The sequence below is a fragment of the Serinus canaria genome, chromosome 4 (genome assembly GCF_022539315.1).
Source record: "Serinus canaria isolate serCan28SL12 chromosome 4, serCan2020, whole genome shotgun sequence".
Taxonomy (NCBI): Eukaryota; Metazoa; Chordata; class Aves; order Passeriformes; family Fringillidae; genus Serinus; species Serinus canaria.
Genome location: NC_066317.1, coordinates 122,400 through 142,210, shown reverse-complemented (window position 1 = coordinate 142,210; position 19,811 = coordinate 122,400). Strand labels below are relative to the sequence as shown.

Sequence of the window (19,811 nt, the reverse complement as noted above, 5' to 3'; positions counted from 1 at the left end):
ATGAGACATGGAATCCATGCCCCAAACATCCACTTGTGCAACAGCAACACAACAGACTGCTGAGGAAATGATTCTGTAGCTTCTCCTTGCTCAGGACTTGTTACATTGCTGCCACATTGCAGCAGCAGCAACCAAGATCTTCTGTTTTAAACCCTGGTATTTTTCAGGGCCAGTTCTTAGAGCAGCCAGCACAAGAGCCAGTGGCACGAATGCAGCTTGTGCTCCACACTGACTCTGCTGCCGAGCACGGCTCCGCAGGAATGGATGCGTGCAGGGCAGTCTCCCACCCACCCCTCCAGTGAAATCCCTCCTTATGGCCCCTGAGTGGACTCTGTGCAGTTCCTATAGCATCTCTCAGTAAAGCAAGTTCATCATTTCGGAACACTTCTGAGAGCAGAAGGTACCAGAAGAGAGGCATCCAAGATACCTGGGGGCACTTGCAGGCAAACTCACCCTCGATGCCAACTTGCTGGCACACCTTGGGTCCTCTCTGCCCAAACAGGCTTTTCTTTGCTGAAGGGGTCATCTGTCAATCAGCTGCTGGGCTGCCCAGCTCCTCTGGGAACACCATGGCCATCCCAACTGCGGCTGTGGAGCTTTAAACCACCTATGTCCAGGCTATTTCAGTGGCTTACAAGTAAGCACACATGTCAATCTTCCTAAAACAGTTGTAGGAAGTTCATTTATCAGGTCCACTTATCCATTACCAAAAGCTTTGCCAGCTTTGCCATGTGGCCAAGTGCGTTTTTCCCAGACTTTCCTGATTGTTAAGGAATACTTAAAATCCATGTCTGTCCTCACAGCTTTCTACACGCTTCCCTCTAGAAGGTTCCTGAAGGCTCACAGAAACTTAAGTTCATCATTTCTAAAAGAAGTAGGCTCCCATTTTGTCATTACTAACACATTTCCTCCCACCAGAGCTGTTGGAGAAACTCTGCCTGTTTCTGACCTGCAGGTGTCTGCGCTGACCACACACTGGGGCGTTGTCAGCCCCGAGCTGCAGAAACACCCCACACCCAAATTCTGACATCAGCCAGCCCTGAAAGGGCAGATGTCCCTGCAGCACAAAGGCAGCCAACTAACAGGCTGACATCAAGTTCCCCACTGCTCATGGTCTTTGCAAACTCCACCTCTGTTTATCAATTCTGCCTTGCCAGAGATCTTTCCCCTGCTTTATGCAATATTTCTTATTGTGGAAAATGTGCTTTGTGGCTCTTCCAGGACCTCTTCAGCCTGTCATAGACTGGGCCTGGTTCTCCTGGACTCTTTTTTCACCCTCACTGCTGTCCCTTACAAGTTGTCAGTGTTTAAGAGCAAAGCAGGATGGCTCCTGCAGCTTTTTGAGTATTTAGCCTGCCATTCCCTCAGCGCGTGCTGTGGAACAGTGCTGTACCAGGCGGCACAATGTTACGCAAACAACAACTTTCCCTTCCAGGACACTAATGAAGGTTGTGTTCCATGAAATTGTGAGAACAATGCACTAGTAACAAGCCATGAGCAGCCCAACTGTACAGAGACAATTAACAAAATATGCTAAGTGTCAATTTGTCTTGCAACCTCAGTCGGTTTTGCTTAGCCCTGTATGCAGTTCAAAAGTTTTTGGCAGCAGGCAGCACCATAAATCATAACTTGCATGGCATCTGTTCCTGCCCAGAACCGTACACTCATACAGGGTTTGGGTAGGTCATCAGCACAGCTGGATTCTTCACTGAACCACCATAACAGTTTCAAGTTTTGAAAATGCTCCATGGCTGTGCAAAGCATTTGCTTCCTGGGACAGAGATCAGCATAACCAGGAACTGCTGGAAGGAGACAGCTGCTGACATGTTCTGGTCAGACTTGGCATGCTAACGACTCTGAACTGCTAAGGATTTCTAGGGCCACCAGCGGCCTTTTCTCCCTGTGGATCCACTCAAACTTGCACCTCTGTTTACATCAGCGCTGACAGGAAGCTGACCACAAATCAGGCTGCTGTGATTTTGGGGGAAAGGCAGCGTGAGTCTCTGAACCAAGTGTATGTCCTGTAACAGAGAAAATGCATCCAACTTGCTGTTTCCAGAACCTGTTGTTAAAGAAGAGAAAATGTTCACCTTTACAAGCTCATCTTTGTTCTACTGCCTTATAGCAAGGCTTGTGCCACACGCCCTGATAGCATGACAGGATGCCTTCCACACTTTGTGTGTGCACAGAAAATGTCCCTGCAGCTTTAACTCCTGGTCAGCACACGAAGCCATCCTGGAGCGCAATCCATGGACACACTGCCAGCCAGAGTGTGCAGAAGCCAGAGATGGCAGCACAGCCCTGAAAGCACCCTTGCATGGCACCCTCAGAGCTGCAGGCATAGCAGCTTTCCTGTGGAGACTCCTTTCCTTTCCTCTCTCCCTCCCAAACGTGGGGTCTGTAATTTTCTCTAGGGATGCTACAAACAGAATAGCTGGTGAGCAAAATTATAAGCTCAAGGAAAAGAGAGCTAGAAAGTAAACACTGTTGATGGTGTGACACGCCGTGAGCATGTGCTTTCCTCTTGTACTCTGCCAAGCTCCTCCCTCACCTAACCACAAAATTAGCCTCACCAAGAGGGGCATCTCTCATCAGGATACATATTTCAAGACACAGTGGTAAGCATGTATCTCATGTACTTGTCACTGCAAGTGACATGGATTGTCAGTGTCATAAATTTATGGCAACTGGGGGGCAGTAATGGAAGGTGATGTCTGAGAGGGCCCTGATAACGTAAAGAGTGTTTAAATATATGTTGAGCGTTCTGTGCTTCAGCTGGCTCTGTGCATGCAGGCAAAGCCTCAAGGACTGCCAGCTGTGGGCCTTCTCTTGATGAGGAATTGCCTGCACCTTGGGGCTCCTGGTTTAGCTGCTCAGAAATGCCACTGGGTGTGGGGGGCAGCTATTTAAATGGTAGGCAGCAGCAGGGCTTCTGCCTACACAGGTGGAGCAGGGTGTGCAGATGGGGTCCAGAAGCCCAGATGGGAGCTGGGGAAAGCTGCCCCAGCCGGACAGAACACCACTCTTGAGAGAGGCCATTCTTTGGTGAGTCAATGCCTTCTGGAGCCCCATCCCAGCTTGGGGTTGTGGAGCCCCTCAGAGCAATGGATGGTGAAGGCAGCACTGTGCCGGTGCTGGGTTAGCTGTGTCCAGTTGAGCTCACCCAGGTGCTTGTTTTGGTTCCTAAAACTATTCTGCTTCGTTCCTTCCGATTGGCTGCAGCAGGACTGGGCTTACCCTGTGTTTCCGTGTATGTTTGTTTTTCTGTGAGTCACTTAGAAGTATTACTGGCAGCTTTCTTCCTTTTTTTTTTTTCTTTTTAACTCAAGACTTTTTTTTTTTCCACCATGGCTAAGACAGGAAAAAGGAAAGAGAAGTAAAGCAGGAGGTGCGAAATCGGTTTGCTGGACTAACTGGTTTTGTTCTAGAGAATGAAATGCTGACTGTGCATTGAGCAGGATTTTTTTTGTGCTGAATTCAGTGACTCTTATGGCACGTAAAGTCAATGTGTGTGAAATGAGGGTGATGAAGAATTTAAGGCGTTTGTAGGCTGGCATTGTTAGAGGTTTCTCATTCATGAGCTGCTGCTTTTTGTATGTAAATAGGACTGGTGCCCCCCCATAGTGTAGCAGAATTAGGTTTTAACAAAAAAAGAGTAGGTTACAAGAGGAAATAAATTCAGGTAGAGCTTTTGATTTCTGTGATTACACTCGAGAAACCTTTTTAAGTGAGAAGCAGACTTTTTAAGTGAGAAGCACCTTCACAGCCCACCTTCAGTTCTGGACAGGCCAGCCTGTCCATATAGCAATTAATGCCTGAACTCCCTGAAATTAACTGTTTCCCAAGTGCAGCCTTTCATCCTTTCTAGCACTGGTTTCACATCACGTGCCTCTGCTGTGTTCAAGCAAGCTCTGTCATTTATCTCCCCAGCGCCGATCTGTGCAGAAAGGCACAAGGCAGCAGGACCGCCTCACACTAGACGGAAGGCAATCAATTCAGGGTGACTTGGAATGAAACACGTGCTTTTCAAGGAAACACCATTTAGGTGCTTCTCTCCCACAAAGTGAGAGCAGGAACTGCAGCAGTTAATATCTAATGGCTCCTACCTCTCTCTGCTGCCAAACATCTGTGCCTGTGACTACACCTCGCTGCCAAGCCCGGCCTGCTCCCTGACACTGCTTGGCAGTGCCGTGGACAAAGAGCGAGGGGAAGGGGAAGGCTGCTACCCTGTCCCCTGTCTAAGCGAAAAAAATCCCTGAGACATATGGTCTTGCATAAAATCACCACCCGAGAGAAGCCTGGCGCGGCGTTAGGTTAGTGAGAATATTCTAATTACACCAAGGCTGAGCAGCACCTCATTGGCAGCCACTGAGGAAAGCAAATGGAGATGACAAAACTGCGGGTCATGAGATGCGTATTTTAACAGCATCGGAACCTTTACCCCCAAATTACTAAAAACAACCCTAAAACCATTACTTACCAAGTAATGTAACTGGGAACCAAGACAAACTGTTACTTTCCATAACAGGAAAAAAAGTTGTTTGGGCTATTTATTTTTTTTTCTAATTAGTTAGAAAAATCTGGCTCAAAGAAACTTCTCACTAAGGAGTGGCTGGATTTCATTTGGACCTGTGGCTGCTTCCTTTGGAGCCAGTTGTGCAGCATCCCTTATGTAAGAGAGCTGCCAGGCGTGCAGGGCTGGCTGACAAGTCCCATCCCAATCACAGGGCACAGGCACGCTCACTCTAACCGGAGTCGTGTCAGAGCCGGTGCTGGCTTATCAAGCTCACTGTGCTCCAGGAGAACATTATATGGTTTGTAATATGTCAGAGAATGTCAAACTGAGGGCTGCATGGCAGTGAAGGGTAGAGCAGAGAGCATTCTATTCCAGGCCATTGATTCCTTTTAACAACTACATGCAGTAATTCCCAAAACTATCTCCTCAGTCTCAATCACATGGAAAACATAGCGCAGCGTTTGTTCTGAACCTTGCACCCAGTGCAGCTTGAAGATTAGACCGTCCAAGGGGATTAAATAGGATGACTGATTTAATCAGAATAATTCTTTTAATGATAACTTGCTGCATTTCTCCTCCCCCCACCTCCTCAAAGGTCTAATAGTTTGCTTCCTGGATTCCCAGTGCATAAACCGAGCATATTTTCTTCCTACAGGAAATGATCCAATTAGGTTGATGTATAATTGATAATGAACCGTTTAAGCTGATTTTGGCCTTGAAAAATCTTAACCGTGTCCAGTCAGCTGGCTGACCTCCCCCTTCATCCATGGTGGAGGGACAGGACTTGGGCAGAGAGAGGGAGCAGGCTGAGCACACCGCCCAAGGAAGCTCAGGGAGGCAGCCTAGCTGGAGGGGGCTGCACAGCAGCAGGGATTACTTGAATGTCTTGTAGTCCCTGATTGCTGCTCAGTGCCCGAGCTGCAGCCTGACCCCTGGGTTTGGCCAGCGGAGCTTTGTAAGCAGCCACGTTAGACATGGAACCAGCGTTTGCCAGTGTCTGATCCTGGAGCGCCACTGAGGCAGTGGGAAGTTTCCCCCCCTCCCTAAACATAAATTCTGTTGCCTTACAGCAGGTACCAGTGGGAGATGCTGTTGGACTCCCGAGAGTTCAGTAATTCACCCTCCCCCAAGTGCCAAAGCCAGGTCAGCCTGAGGAAGTGCTGCTGACAGCACAGAAAAGAAGGCATCAGATTCATGGACAGAGGCTGGAGCGTATCTTTGGGAAGCCAGTACAGTAAGTTTTATCAACATAAAGGCTAAAATTGTTCCTCACATGAATACCTCTTGCGTATCTCAACAAAACTGACTCCCTCTCACTAGCCTTTGGTTTTGTCCCTGCCTGGGCGCAACCTGGCTGTCCAACACACTTTGGGGGCTTCCCTCCCTGCTGACTTTGTGCTAGCACGGCAAACGGGCACAGCTCTGCTCATGGCCAAGTGATGTCAGCAGCCGGCGGGGCCCCTGTCCCCTGTGTGTGCCGAGCAGCGGGGCACAGGCGTGGTGACAGCGAAGGTCACCAGGCCCCAGATGAGAGGTGGCTCGGTGCGGTGCCGGCAGTGCTGAGCGCGCCGCTGCCGCGCGCGGTTTGTGCAGCAGCTCCCTGCCGCGCTGGCTGCCACGGATCTGTGTAACTCCAACGCAGCCATGCACTGCCAGGCACAGCCAGTGACACGGACACCATCCAGCTGACATGGAAACCCCCAGGATATTCCAGAGATACCTTTCGCTGCTGTCCTAAGGGATCGGAATGCCAGAGGGATTTTGCTGACTGTTCTTTGCAACAGGAGCAGACTTCCCTCCATCACCCACGGAGTTTTACTGGAGAGAATTTATACTTTTATAGCAAACAATTTATTTTTTGTATCATTCCCTGCTTTTATACCCCTTTAGCCAGAGCCTGACACTGGGGGAATCTAGTTTTTTTTAAGGACCTTGGTGCATTTAATCCCTTGTTTGCACTCACTAGTCCCAGGTGCACTCCTTGGATGGGTCTAAGTCAATCCATGTCAGCCTAGGAGCTTGCACCCTGCCAACCCTGAGGTCTCCTCTCCCCTGGTCACCCCTTCACTGGGAGGCGGATCCTCAAGTATCCCGATTTGCAACTTTTCCTGGACAAACCGACAGCTTTATGCTGAGGCATAGGGCTTTTTCCCAAGAGGCTCAGCCAACTTGGAGAGAATTTTGCTTCAATTTACAATGCAACTATTCAGTTCATGTGACTTGATTTTTTTTTTTTTTTTTTGTCCATTATGTTTAACAGTGAGTTTCCCATGTAAAATTAACAGAAAAAACTCTGAGCACCTGTAAAATGAACAAGCAGAAGCAGAGATTACCAATTCTATTTCTAATCCTTTCCAGGTAAAATTTTTAAGAAATTTTGGAACACTGCAAGATAAAACAACTCTAGGCTGACCCTTTTTGACCTACTTCCTCTAAAGTTCTGCATGTATCAATTCCTGTAGTCTTATCTGGTAAGTTTTTGTGGTCTTTGCTAAGAAAAAAAATATATTTTAACTTCCTGTATTAAGTGCTGTCAACTTACTTCAGTATAAAATGTGTTTGTCTACTTAGAGCTGTCATGCACTGATAACGTTACTTAAGTGAATTCCCTTAATGTAACTTTGCAAGGTACCAGCCTTGTCCAATTCTGCCTGCAGAGACAACCAGACAACTTTCACTCACAAATCAGCAGAACTAGAGTTTAATTAAGGGTTTCATTCCTTATCTAGTACTGATCTGCTGCATGGTGACAGAACCTGTGCCCTCCCAAAGCCTTCACCCTGTCCTGGCTCGCTCACAAGGCTACACTCCATGCAATAATCAGCCAAACCCCATCAGTGACTGTTCCTTAGAGTGCAGTAACTTGCCTTCAGCGTTTTGCTTTTAAGCTCTAGAGTTTTGCTCAGATTTATTCACACTGACAATGCTGTTTAGTAATGACCTTGTAAGCTAGGTATGAGCAATGCTGGCAGAGCAGGGAACTTTGCAAAGCAGCCCCCTCTTCACAGATCTGCACAGCCTGTGAGTAGTGGATGTTAGTAGTGTAGTTGGATGTACTTAGTAGTGTAGTAGTGGATGTTATCCAGCAGAAACAATGGCATGGACGTGTGTCAACTCTTCTCACTTCCCTAGGATTTTATCAGAACTAATGTCAAAACATGGCACAAGCTCTCCGGCATGTAAGCCAAGGTAAGTCTAAATGTTCATCCTGACTGTTTTGAATGTTAATCCCTGGTCATGATTAAACAGACATTGTGTAAATGTCCAGAGAAAATAATTGTAATAGTTGCTTTTGCTGAAAGCAACTGCAGGAGCAGCTATGACAGACAGTCTGTGCTAAAACCATCACTTTTTTTTTTTTTTTTACACTAACAAACATAGAATAAGTGCTTAGCTCTCCTGCTGGAATACAGTGCAAAAGTAATAGTCTCATACCTGGAGAGATCAATGTAGTAGAGGCTCCTGCATCCCCTCCTCAGCCATTCTGGGCTATAGTTTTGCTCAGGGGTTTTAATTGCTGGGTTGCTACCATTTTTGAAGACAATTTTTTTTCTGAACAGAAGTTGTTCAGCAGCATTCATAGAGGATTTCACAACTGCACCTTTGACTCTGTACTTTGAGCAATACTGCTGCATGTTTGTGACCTAACTCCTTTTCATCTGGTTCAAAACTAGCTTTCCCCTTTAGATCAGTGTCTCTGAGTCTGTATTCTCTAGTTAACCTGAAAACTGAAATGAATTTATAATAGTGACTAAAAAGGACAACTCTGACTATTTCATGTTCAATTAGATGTACTTATCAGTGCTGCAATGTTATGAGAATGAATTGTCACAATCACTCCACACCCCTGCAAAGAAAAGGGGTGTGGAGTGATTGTGACAATTCATACAACATGAACATACCAAATATCCTATTAATACTGCCACCACACATGCACTACAAAAAAAGCCCCACCCCACACACACACACAAATCCAAACCAAGCAGAAACCCTACTGTGGGTACTTCCATCCATGCTCTGTGGGAAAAGCCGAGTGTTGACCTGTCTGGTGGCCAGGCTGTATATAAAGCCTGAACCAACCCAGGAGCTCAGTCTGCGGAAGCAGACCTTGCATGTAAGCTGTGGGACAGTGTGCATCAGTTGGCTTTTCCTGTCACTGCTAAGCTGTTACCTTGGAACACTGCACTGCCATTCTGTGTGTTTGGCCCTGTTCTACAGCTGTGAGATACCCAAATCTGGGATTTTTACAGTCGGCTTTCTCCTAAGTATCAGAAGCAGCTGGATTGAGGCTTGTGCAAACACCATCAGACATATCTTATCAGAAAAGCCTCCCTCCCTGATGACACAAAAGTGAAGGTGCTTTAAAGTTCTGGGAGGTGTGGACACAGCAGGCTGGCACTGCTCCTAGCCAGAGACGGCCCAAAACCACCTTGGATAATGGGACACCCTATGGCTTACGCTAACCTTCCATGTGTTTGAATGACAGACTCTTCCAGCTGAGCTCCTCAGAAACCTCAAGCGACGGTAATCCTGCTGCTTCCTGGAAGGACCAGAGGAGTGCAGAGACCTGAGCCCCCAGAAGTGCCCATGTGCAGGTCAGTGATCCCCGCTGGGGGGGAAACGCTGAACGCAAGTGCCTTTGCTCCTCTGTCCCTGCCATGCTTATTTGCACAGCAGTATCCTTGGAAACATAATGTCATCAGCTGGGGTTAAACATTCAGCCCTTATAAAAAAGCCCAGCACTGGCACTTGGATCATTTGCACCAGCAGCACAGTGGAATCCTCCGAGTTCTGCAAATGGCACAGAATGGGATTTTCAACAGTAAAGGTCTTGGGCAGTGCCACGTGGGCTGCCCTGTCTTTTCAGGAGAACAAATGTCAATGCATCAAAAGATGGATTATTTTTCTTTAGAAAGTTCAAGGAAGATTCTGGAACTACATTTATTTTAAGTAACAAGGAAAATAAGTTGCTGCATTACAGCATTCACAAAAACCACACTGCTCAAAGGAAGTGATAAATTCGTGACTGTGTAGTATCCTGTGTGTGAGTAGTATCCTCTTTTTATTTAAAAAAAGAAAAGGAAAGGGAAGTGAATGATAGTGGGCTCTCTCTCAGAAAAAGGATTTCATTATTGCTTTTGACTTCTGCCAGTAAGCCTGTTTGCAATGCCTGTTTGTGTTACCAACATGCAGCAGCAGCACTGTTAACCTTTAATAAAAGTACAGCCTTCAGTCTAAAATGAGACAAATAAATTGTGTCCTCAACCAAAGGTGTCTTAACACACAGCTGAAACAGTATCAATCCATTGATCACAACCAAAGTTTTCCTTTGATCCCTTCCTGCAAACCACAGTAATCAAGTAATCAGCTGAATGGCCTCATCTCACCGACAGGAGTTTCTCATGTCATGCTGAAAACTGGAACTGAGTCTTACCAGTTATTGAGATAACAAGTGGTTGAAGTCATGGATTTAAAACAATTCTGTCTGTAAGTAAAGGTTAATTCCTAAATTGCGTTTACTCCTCAGATTTTAAGCAGTTGTTGGTTCTCAAGTCTCCCAGAGCAACAGTCTCCCTTTTTTTCCAGACTAAACCCAAAGTAGTCATTTATCAGAGTGCATTAACTTGGCACATTTAACTCCCCTCTCCTTGTGAAGAGTCCTCGAACTCCACACGAGGTCTGAGCACGAATAACCGCAGGAGGCGCAAGCAGTGCTCATTTACAGAACTGCCTCTCTAAGGTAACGGGGAGGGAACATCATCTACTGCAATTCCTGCCTTAGGAACCAGTTCTGCCTGGAAGTGGGACTGGAGAGCATGCTCTAATCTTGAGGAAAGGTAGAACTTATTGCCTGGTACTCACAGAATTGATTATCCCCTTAAGTGCTTGGAATCCTCCAGTGACAGGGAAGACTTGCTCTTTCACGTCAGCAATTCTTTCCAGCTTTGGAGAGAAAATGCATGCACACACATGAATCATCTGGCAAACTAAATTCCTCACAGTGCTTTACACTCTTAAAATTTAAATGGATGTCTCAAAGCAACCCTCATCAATTCTGTGAAGAGAGGGAAACTTTAGAGCTCTCTCTTTAGAGCTAACTGTTTTCTGAACTTGGGACTTAGCACAGCCAACTGCAGCTAACAAAATTCTGGCTAGTCATCGTGGCAAGCATCACACTTTTCAGCTTTTCAGGGGCTGCATCTTGGCAGTGATTTTGTACCTCTGTCCAGAATTACCTGCCCTGTTTGCTCTGCCTTTGACTAAAAACCCTTTCTCTGCATCTTCTGCAGGACGGAGCCTCTCGTGTACCTCTCCTTGAAGCCACTTGGACCGAACAGGAGTAGGTACAGCGTTCACTGGGACACAGCAATTCTGGAACAGCTTTTGAAAGAAGGACATGAATCCCACCTTCTTTTCTTTATCCCAAAACGTTACATATACACTGCTTGAATCTTGTCTACAGCTCTTCTGTTCATGTGATCAGTACCCTGACCTGGTTGCCATTCCAGTGAGAGGGGCTTGCCTGCACCCTCTCGTTGGCAGCTCCCAGCTAACAAGGGGATTTCCAACGGGTCTCCTCGGCAGTGAGCACGACACCCACACGTTCTATTTATGTCTACGTATACATCTGAGTGTGATTCCTGAGCCAGAGAAGACATTACGCTGCCCAATGTAAGTAAAATTAAATTTCTGAACTACTTAACGTCAACTCTGTAAAACTGTGGGTTGAGGTGCTGCCTAGGACTCTATAATAGTAAAGGTCTTATTCTTACCTGTTCCTGTTCAAAGTCCAGGACACCGACACAGTAAACTCTAGCTCCCAGCTCTCTGGATTTCCTTGCCTGTGGCATCACAGAACAGAGAAATGAGCATTTTTTTTATTCAAAAAGGCAGCACCCAAGCTCTGCTGAGCATGACATGTATTTCCAGCTCGTGCTCACCTCCTTCTCTGCGTACAGGGGAATCTGACCGTCCAGCTTGCCATCAGTCAGAGCAATGATGATACTAGAGAACCTTGAGGCTCCTTGCTTTGCAATTTGCGCATTGGCCTGAAAACAACAAAATATAATATCTACCTTAAAACTACACCCAAACTTTTAACCATGGTGCATCTTCTAAGCTTCTAATGCAATATCTCTCTCATGACAACCCTCTGCCTCCCTTAAACTCACTAACAGCAGGGAAACCCCTCACTGGTCCCTCCCAGCCACCACTGAGCTCATCTCCAAAGCACTGGGGTCACTGACCCATCAACCCTTGCAAATATGCAGTTCTGCCAGGACACATCTCTTCAAATCCACTGTTAGGATTTCCTCTGCTACCCCCCAGATTTCAAATGCAGTCAGTAGGTTCTAAGATAAAAAAAGAATGGCTTAAAACTTTTTTTTTTTTTTAATAGCGAAAAAATTCCCTTTGCCTGCCTTTTCATTGTGCAGATCTTGGTTACAAACATGGCTCTACAGTCACAGGGGAAGAACTGACTTGTCTGTAACAGTGGAATCTCAGATGCTCACCTTCAGGGCCAGGGCCTTCATCAAAACTGCATTATTTGAACAGAGAGGAATATAAGTGGCTGGGAGCTCTGTAATTAAGACAGCCCAAAATGAGGAGCATTTGTCTCTGGATCACTGCCCTGTGCAGTAAACTCTGCCCAGGAGAGCTCTCTGGAAGGCACCGCCAGCCCCGCAGCCCTGCCGAGCTGTGTGTGGCTGTTCGCCGTGTCACTGGGATGCTGGCTGAGCTCTGAGATCCACCCCTCAGACCCCTGCTCCCTGAGAAGGAGCGAGCCAGGGAAATTCCACATGGCAGATTGCTCTGATGGCTAGTCATCTTCTGCATGCGATTTGCACAGTGTCTGGGCAACCCTGGGACCACTCAGGCACCCAGACGGATTTGAGCGTAACAGACTGATAAAACATAAATCTATTTGTGTTACAGGTTGTTACCCAAAGGGTGAGAACAGAGGATGTGTTGATTGCAAGAAGATGAGTAAAACCTACCTGTTTTAGTCCTTCATGGATGTATGTCTCACCTGCTGGTGTCACCTCCTCCAGATCCTTTAGACCTTTCTTGATTTTCTCTCTGCGAACGAAAAAAAGGTATGAGCCTGTTTGTGTGACCTGAAGTGTCACACAAAAGGGTGTAATTTATCAATTGAAAAAAGGTATTTGCTCTCAAGGAGAATTGAAATGAAGAGCTGTAAATTAGATCCTTTAGCTAGGATCCCACGTGGCGTCAGACTGTGTGTTCATGACAGAAGTGGCGCTGTGGGAACAGGTATTTCAGGCCTATCTAACACAATATGCTCCACTGAGTCAAAAAGCTGGAATCAAGGAAAATGTCCAGGCAGAGCAGATACTGCAAAGAGGTGGCAAAGCCCCAGCATTACATAGCCCAGTGGAAAGTCTGTTGCATTAGGTCTATTTTGCTACTTTAAACCAAGTTTGCTTCCAATCACACTGCAGTCAAAGATGAAATCCCCTAAAACAGCAGTTCTATCTCAGCAGAAATCTTCCAGACCGATATGTACGAATTACATCACATAGAACTGAACTTCAATAATTAAAACCTTTGCCCTGAAGAAAATATCAATAGGAAAATGCAGCATTTGCAAGATACCTTTTGTACGCATGGGAAAAGAGCAGGATTGAGGATAGATTTAAATTTTGACTGCTACAACTTTTTTGTGTGGCCTTTCATAAGACATCCCACACAGGTCCACAGCTCACTTAGATTTAATGGGAGAATGCATCTGCAGCATGGTTTTTCATGAGCAGTACAGCAGATCCACCTGCGAGATGCTCACTAACTATGGAGCTGAAAGGGGAGAAGTTGACAGACTGCACCACAGGAATTATTTCCAGTGACATCAGCACAAGTGGGGGGAACAAGACAGAGAGACTACTGAAATAATCAAATCCAGAGGGTCTTCATTCTTCTGCAAACACAGTTTCAGCCAAGTCCATGGAAAGTCATGCTAGGGAAGGACAAGCAAAAACTAAGAAGGGGCAAAATTTGGGCCAGAATATATAGAACACTGTGACAAATCTAGGTGAGAAAGAGGAACCCAGCAGGGGTGAGGAGATGGAGGGAAAATACATGGCGGGATGCGTGAAAGCTTTCCTTAGGCCAGACCAAATGAGAAAGAATGCATATGCCACACTGCCTGAATGCCACCCACTCGTCATTTGTTCCACGGATGGGCTTCCTCTATGTTTAGCAGCTCTGTTCCAAAGTACAATCCATAGCTGGAATAAGCTCCCCATCACAGGATCCACTGATACGATCAGGGAGGGGAGGGAGTAGAAGAGATATGTGGCACTGAATGTATGGAAGGGAACAAGTTATGTAAGATAATACAATCTGTTTGATCCAAATATTTTACATTCAGCATCTATAGAAACAACTTGCAAGTGATTATGTACGAACGCAGATTATAAACCACAGAGTTGGTGCTTGCCAGAAATGAGTGGCAGCACATCACAGGCGTTAGTGCTCGGCTGCCAAGAAACAAGCAGCAACTCAAGTCCCAGTTTTCTGAAACAGATTTCATTTTGCAAAAATAGCTTTCGTACAATCAGTTCGGTTTTATTTATCTGCAATGTCTTGTGACCCGGTCGCACAGCAATCTCTGGTGTTGCCAGGCCTCTGCCTACAAGGGGTTCCAGGAAAATCTTTGGCAGCATGAGCTCTTTTAGCTGTGTTTAATCGGGCACCATCTCTTGCCCCCAGGTCACAGCTGCACTAGACAGACCCAGCCAGATGTCAACTAGCTCCCCGCATTCTCCAAGCTCGTCAAGCGCAAGTGGGTCCTGGTCTGGATGTCAGAAAGCCAGTGTGGATGCAGGACTTGGGGCCCCAGAACCAGCCGGAGAGGTAGGCTCCATCACTCTAAAACCCACCCTTGGCTGGTTTGAAGGCCGGGCACAGGGACTTGTGCCTGCCTGCACTGTCCTGATAATGAATGGGACTCAGCAGTCAACCAGTCAAAGCAGTCAGGACCCCCATTCCTGCCCCTGAGTGCTCTCACAACTTCCCTTTCTTAGTTCTGTAAGGCTGCTTGGTGGCCACGGAAGTCCCCAGGGAAGTTCTGGTTGTATAACTCCTCTGCACCATGACAGCAGAGCCCTCAGCCTGGGTGCCTGGACATCCCATGGCACAGCTTGGGAACACTAACAAAGGCTGAGGGCCTAACAAAGGCTGAGGGCCTAACAAAGGCTGAGGGCCACTGGCTTTGCGGTGCAAGTCAGAAAAGGGACGGAGGTGGAAGAGGCAAAACAGGACCAGCAACTTGCAGCCTGTCTGTGTTTGGGCTGAATAAGTACCAATTTAATATCTTTTACCCACTCAGCATATGCGCTGCAGCCCATTTCTGTGTTTAAGCACAGGCACAACTAATTTTTAATAGCTACCCCGTCTGTTCCCTTTCTAAGCTGTGTAACTGCCTCAGACAGCTCCTCCAGCAGCAGCCAGGCAACACAGCTGCTAATATCCACGCAGATTCCAGAATGGGTGTTCTTAGCTCCTCTGAGTGGGGGACAGCACTCTGTATGTCTTTTCCGTGTTGCATTCCACCTATTGAAGTGCTGGAATCTTGAATTATCTCAATGTGATGGGCATATGAGTGCTGGCGGGAGATGGTGGCTCCCACTGAACGTGTATTTCTGGTGAGAAATGAGGCTGTGTGCTGCAAGGCAACGGGCTCATCCCTAACAAAGGAAGTCAAACAAAACAGGTACTTGGGGTTTGCTGCTAAGAAGGATGTGCAGTAAACAGGAAACACACTTGTCAGAGAAACCAAGAAGGGGAAGTGTTCTTTGACAAAAAGGTAGCTCCATCTCTGATGAGGGGACCTGTCGTACTGGCGAAAGAAAACCATGCAATGAGCCTCCTCAGATGCATCATTTGGAGGTGGTTTACGCCTTTTAGGCCTCTTAAATACTACGAAGGGCTGATTCACTTCAAATAATTAGTCTGCTTCAAACCTGAGGCCTCCTGCACGGGCTCCAGATGAAAACCACATCAGTGGCCAGCTCTGCTGTACTTGATACAGGCAGCAGAACACACTGTCTGCAGATGAATCTGTTTTGGCAAGCTGCCTTGGACCCACGCGCAGGACCAGCTCACGTGACCGAGGCCCCAAACGCGCCCATGTCTTACACATCCCTGTGAAACCAGGAGCAGCCAGCTGGACTGGAGACAAGGACAGGATGGTTGGTCATGTAATCAGGTACTCAAGCATCCCACTTTTCCACCTTCACTAACACCATCTCTGTTCATCTCCAGTAGGAGTTTCACCCAGGCAGAGGCAGCAGGGCTCGTCCTGGCCACTGGCACCAGTCAGTGCTGCTAAAGCCAGCTCACAGAAACCTGGACTGCTGCTGGCCAGGACAGCTGGCCAAAAGAGAACAAAGGCAACATCGTGCCAGCTGCATGGTATTCCTGAAGGTATCCACTATCCCAAACCACGTGCTTTCCAACAGTGAGCCCTAAAGGTGAGTGCATCAGTCTCTGTTTACCGCTTAGTGCAGTTTCCAGCTCAACTTCACCAACGTGTGTCTTTCAAATGGGCTTTAACCAGTGTGAGAAGGCTGTTCCACCTGGGTGCTGTTGTTATTCTAAGGATTTATTGTAGCCCTGTGAGTACTGTGATTAACAAGGAGTTCTCTTTACAGAGTTAGTCACAGCACTGCCCACACTCACAAAATATGAGGGAATTTGGGGGCTTTGGCACTATGCTGTGGTCTTTATATCCACAGTTTCATTGTGCAGTAAACCCAGCAAGAACTTTGTGCAAACAATCATAAGCCTAGGGCTTTCCAAACAAAAAATTCTGCCCTACTTTGATCTAACTGCTAGGAAGAAATTGTGGTTTCCTGACATTTGGGAATTAGCAAGCCAGGGCAAAAACATGCCTGCAAGTCCAAAGTGCACATAACAAACCAAGGCCATAATATCCCATAATCACTGTCACAAACACCCATCCCAGAACTGTAGTGTGCTTAGTTAGCATCCTCATCTTCTCTTGGGATCAGTGGGGGCCAGACAGTCTCAGCATTTTTCCTCTGTAGTAGTATCTTTAGTATCTAAAGGACAGCTGTTCCAGCTGTATCTATCTGTCCTTACCCATGTGCATATAGTCACAGTCACCAGTCTCCTCCTCCCTTCTCCTTATAATTCCCCCTGAGCAAGAATGGTGGCACTTTGCTTCCCCTGACACACTCACAAAAACATCGGCCAACCCTGAACTAGAGCCAAGCCCCTCAAGGGAGCCCACTGGATCTGCAGAGGTTCTTCCTGTGCCTTACATGAGAAAAACACGATTCTGTCCCTGGCTCCAAGTGTGCTGGCAATGAAAAAGGCGCTTGTGTCCCGGTGGCAGGCTTCCAGCATCCTGCCCAGTATTTCAAGTGGTCTGTGTGCTATCAGCGCTGCCTCTCAGGCCTGATAAGGAACAGGCCACTGACAGCCTACTGAAATGGAGAGAAAGGACCTCATTGACTTCAGCAGGCCTCAGAACAGGCTCAAGTGTCCTCTCCTGACCCTTCTCCAGCCATCTGGAAAAATGACTTATAAGCTCCTCTCTGCCCACAGAGAGCAGATCCAATATCCCAGTCCGGATGGGGGGAAGCGGCTGTTTTCAAGTCAGACCAGTCTTTAAATGCTAAAACAGGAGGGGCTCAGAACTGAGATTTTAGGCATCTCAGATGTCAGCTACCTTTCTGTCTGCTGCCAGAGGCAGGTCTTTTCAGGAGGTCTAGCACTTGTTGTTATGTTTTGTTTGAAACAAACAAACCCACAGCAGAGCTAACCACCTTCAGCACACCACATTTTGCCCTGACCCTACTAATAGGAGCAGAAAGGAGGGGCCACCTTACTTCCACCCTGCCACAGGTCTGAGGAATGATTGCTAAATGGTTTATCCACAGGTTCAAAACCCAGAAGGGTGTGCATGGCAGTAGCTTCTGGACAGAAGGGAGAGGGCAGAGGTTGTGTTGGTTTTGAGAAAGCTGAGAGGATTCCAAAGGACTCTGACAGCAGTGCCACTGTCCTCTGCTGAGCACTCATTCCACATGACCATCTCCCAATTTCTGGGAGTTTGGTCATTATTTTTGCAATATTTTCTTCTCTACCTGTTTCTCCTCCTGTTTCCCCCCACCCATCCTTAAGATATCCTAGCTGCCAATCCTCACTTGCTTTAGAAATCAGAGTGAGCAGCCTTGAATTCCAACCACTGAAAGTTCAGGCACACCTGTACATCACCGCAGTGTCAGGAAGATCTCACACCCTTCAAGTGGCACCAACCCCACTGTCTAAAACAAGTCCAGATTAGGAAATACAAAGCAAAATACCTACCTTACCTGCGAATATGAGAAACCTTTATTTACCATTTTATGCTTGTCCTAGACATGAAAAAATCCTGATAGCCATTCTATGGAGGCTGCTTTACAAAAGCAAATGGAAGAATCGTTCTCGTGCTGTGCCAACTGAGATGCAGAGTCACACAGAGATGAAAACATTACTGCTAGTTTTTCTGCAAAGCAGTGGCAGAGGTAACATCAAGGATTTGTTTCCCGTCATTCCTCTCCTTCCTTTTTTATGAGGCTACCCAGGGATAGGGCCACAAAATTAAATCAGCCCTGCAGGGCAGCTTCACAACTGGCCACCACTTAGACGTATCAGTGGTGTTGTGTTCCTGTTACTGCTGCTCTGATTCAGTAAGGGCAGAGGGAGGGGGAGAATCAAGAAAGCAGAGCACTGACCTGTCTCCAGTTAGCGGCATAATGACATGAGCCTGGGTGGAAAACACGATAAACGACAGCCTCATCTTGGGGCTTTGGAAAAGGGAAAGAAGGCAAAAACACATTTCAGAGAGACATACAGGTGCACAGCGTTTCATTCACTTAGTCGGTCTCACCCACGTGATCTTTGTCCTCCAGCCTCCTAGGAACCCGCTTCTGAACTACAATCCCAAAACCAGAGGAGTTAAAGCATTTTTGTGCACCTTCTCCTTGCCCAGATGCCAGTTTGTAACTCTGCTCTTTTTTTATGTTTATCAAATCCTCCCAGTCCCAGAAGCAGTGCCCACTGACTGCCCCAGCCCCGAGAAAGCAGCATGCAGGCTCTTCCAGAGTGAGACTGGGCTTGTTTCTCTGACCAGAGAGCTGTGAGACCTGAAAACTTCTTCCCTAAAAGCATCCAGGCAAATGTCAAGGTAAAAAGCAATGCTGTATGAATTGATTCTATTGAGGAATTCAATAACTTTTTTTTAAATTTATTTTTAAGAAGGTCACCTCTTTGCACAAGGTTGCAGAGAATCATATCTAACTAGCAGTGGAAAACACTTAGGAGTTGCCAGATGCTCTGGAGGCCCAAGACAGGAATTTTCCCAAGGTAAGCTGTAACATCTCTCCTGCATAATTTTATTCATCACAATTTTAATATATTCACTAATTTTGTAATTTACTGTACATGAGCATCCCCATTAATAAATCAGGTTACGGTTAGTAAGGACTTAACACTTGAAAAGCTGAATGACCATATGTTTTCAGTCCACTGATGTCACTGATGCAGCTTAAAATTATTGACATCAAGGGAATGTAAGTACTTCTTTTTTTAAAATTTTTTTTTCTGGCGCAATTCCAGACAAAACAACAAAACAACTTTCAAAAGTTTGTGTCGCCCCCTGGACAGAAGTTTTACATAAGTTTACAGAAGACTTGCTTTTGACAAGCTGACAATAAGCTATATTTACTTATAAAAGCCTAATTGGATCACCCTTTTCTTAGCAAGCCAAGATTATAACTGCACTCTGCACTGGGTTTTCCTCAGCAAAACCCTACCACACCATCTCTCCCTGTGTGTGGTGAGGGATTCATTCAGTTTATTCTGGGTTTTGTGGTAGGGTTTTTTAAAGCAAAACACTGCAATCCTCAGCTGTTTGTACAGAGCAGTCAGCCAGGATTTGCAGCAGCTATTTCCAGAGGAGCTGGGCTTGCCCGACAACACTGCTGACAGCAACAAAGTTGATTATATGTAAGTGCAACAAAGGCACTGTTACATGGCACGGGCTTCCTCTGCATTTGAGCTTTAACATTTCTCCCTTCCTTTTGACCTGTCCATATTAACGCATATGTTTACATGTGTTCAAAACTGCTTCTTTACACAGAATTTGAGCAGTACTCCATCAGAAACTAGGCACCCCGTATATTTAAAAACAAGTTTAAAAAAAACTTCAAATCACATCTGAGAGTCATTTAAGAAAGTGAGTCTTGTCACCCTTTTGCTCAGCTCC

The 19,811-nt window shown here is 46.5% G+C and overlaps 1 protein-coding gene across 2 annotated transcripts in view; it reads right to left on the bottom strand.

Annotated features, from left to right (window-relative positions):
• The window catches only part of ANTXR2 (ANTXR cell adhesion molecule 2), a 77,312-nt gene that overhangs the window by 56,425 nt on the left and 1,076 nt on the right, over nucleotides 1-19,811 (bottom strand). For both annotated transcript variants that reach the window (XM_030239082.2, XM_030239083.2), the window contains exons 3-7: nucleotides 18,280-18,351; nucleotides 12,517-12,598; nucleotides 11,458-11,565; nucleotides 11,290-11,358; nucleotides 10,379-10,459 (exon numbers count right to left, since the gene is read on the bottom strand). In XM_030239082.2, coding sequence (XP_030094942.2) covers nucleotides 10,379-10,459; nucleotides 11,290-11,358; nucleotides 11,458-11,565; nucleotides 12,517-12,598; nucleotides 18,280-18,351 — 412 coding nt within the window. The remainder of the gene's footprint in view (nucleotides 1-10,378; nucleotides 10,460-11,289; nucleotides 11,359-11,457; nucleotides 11,566-12,516; nucleotides 12,599-18,279; nucleotides 18,352-19,811) is intronic.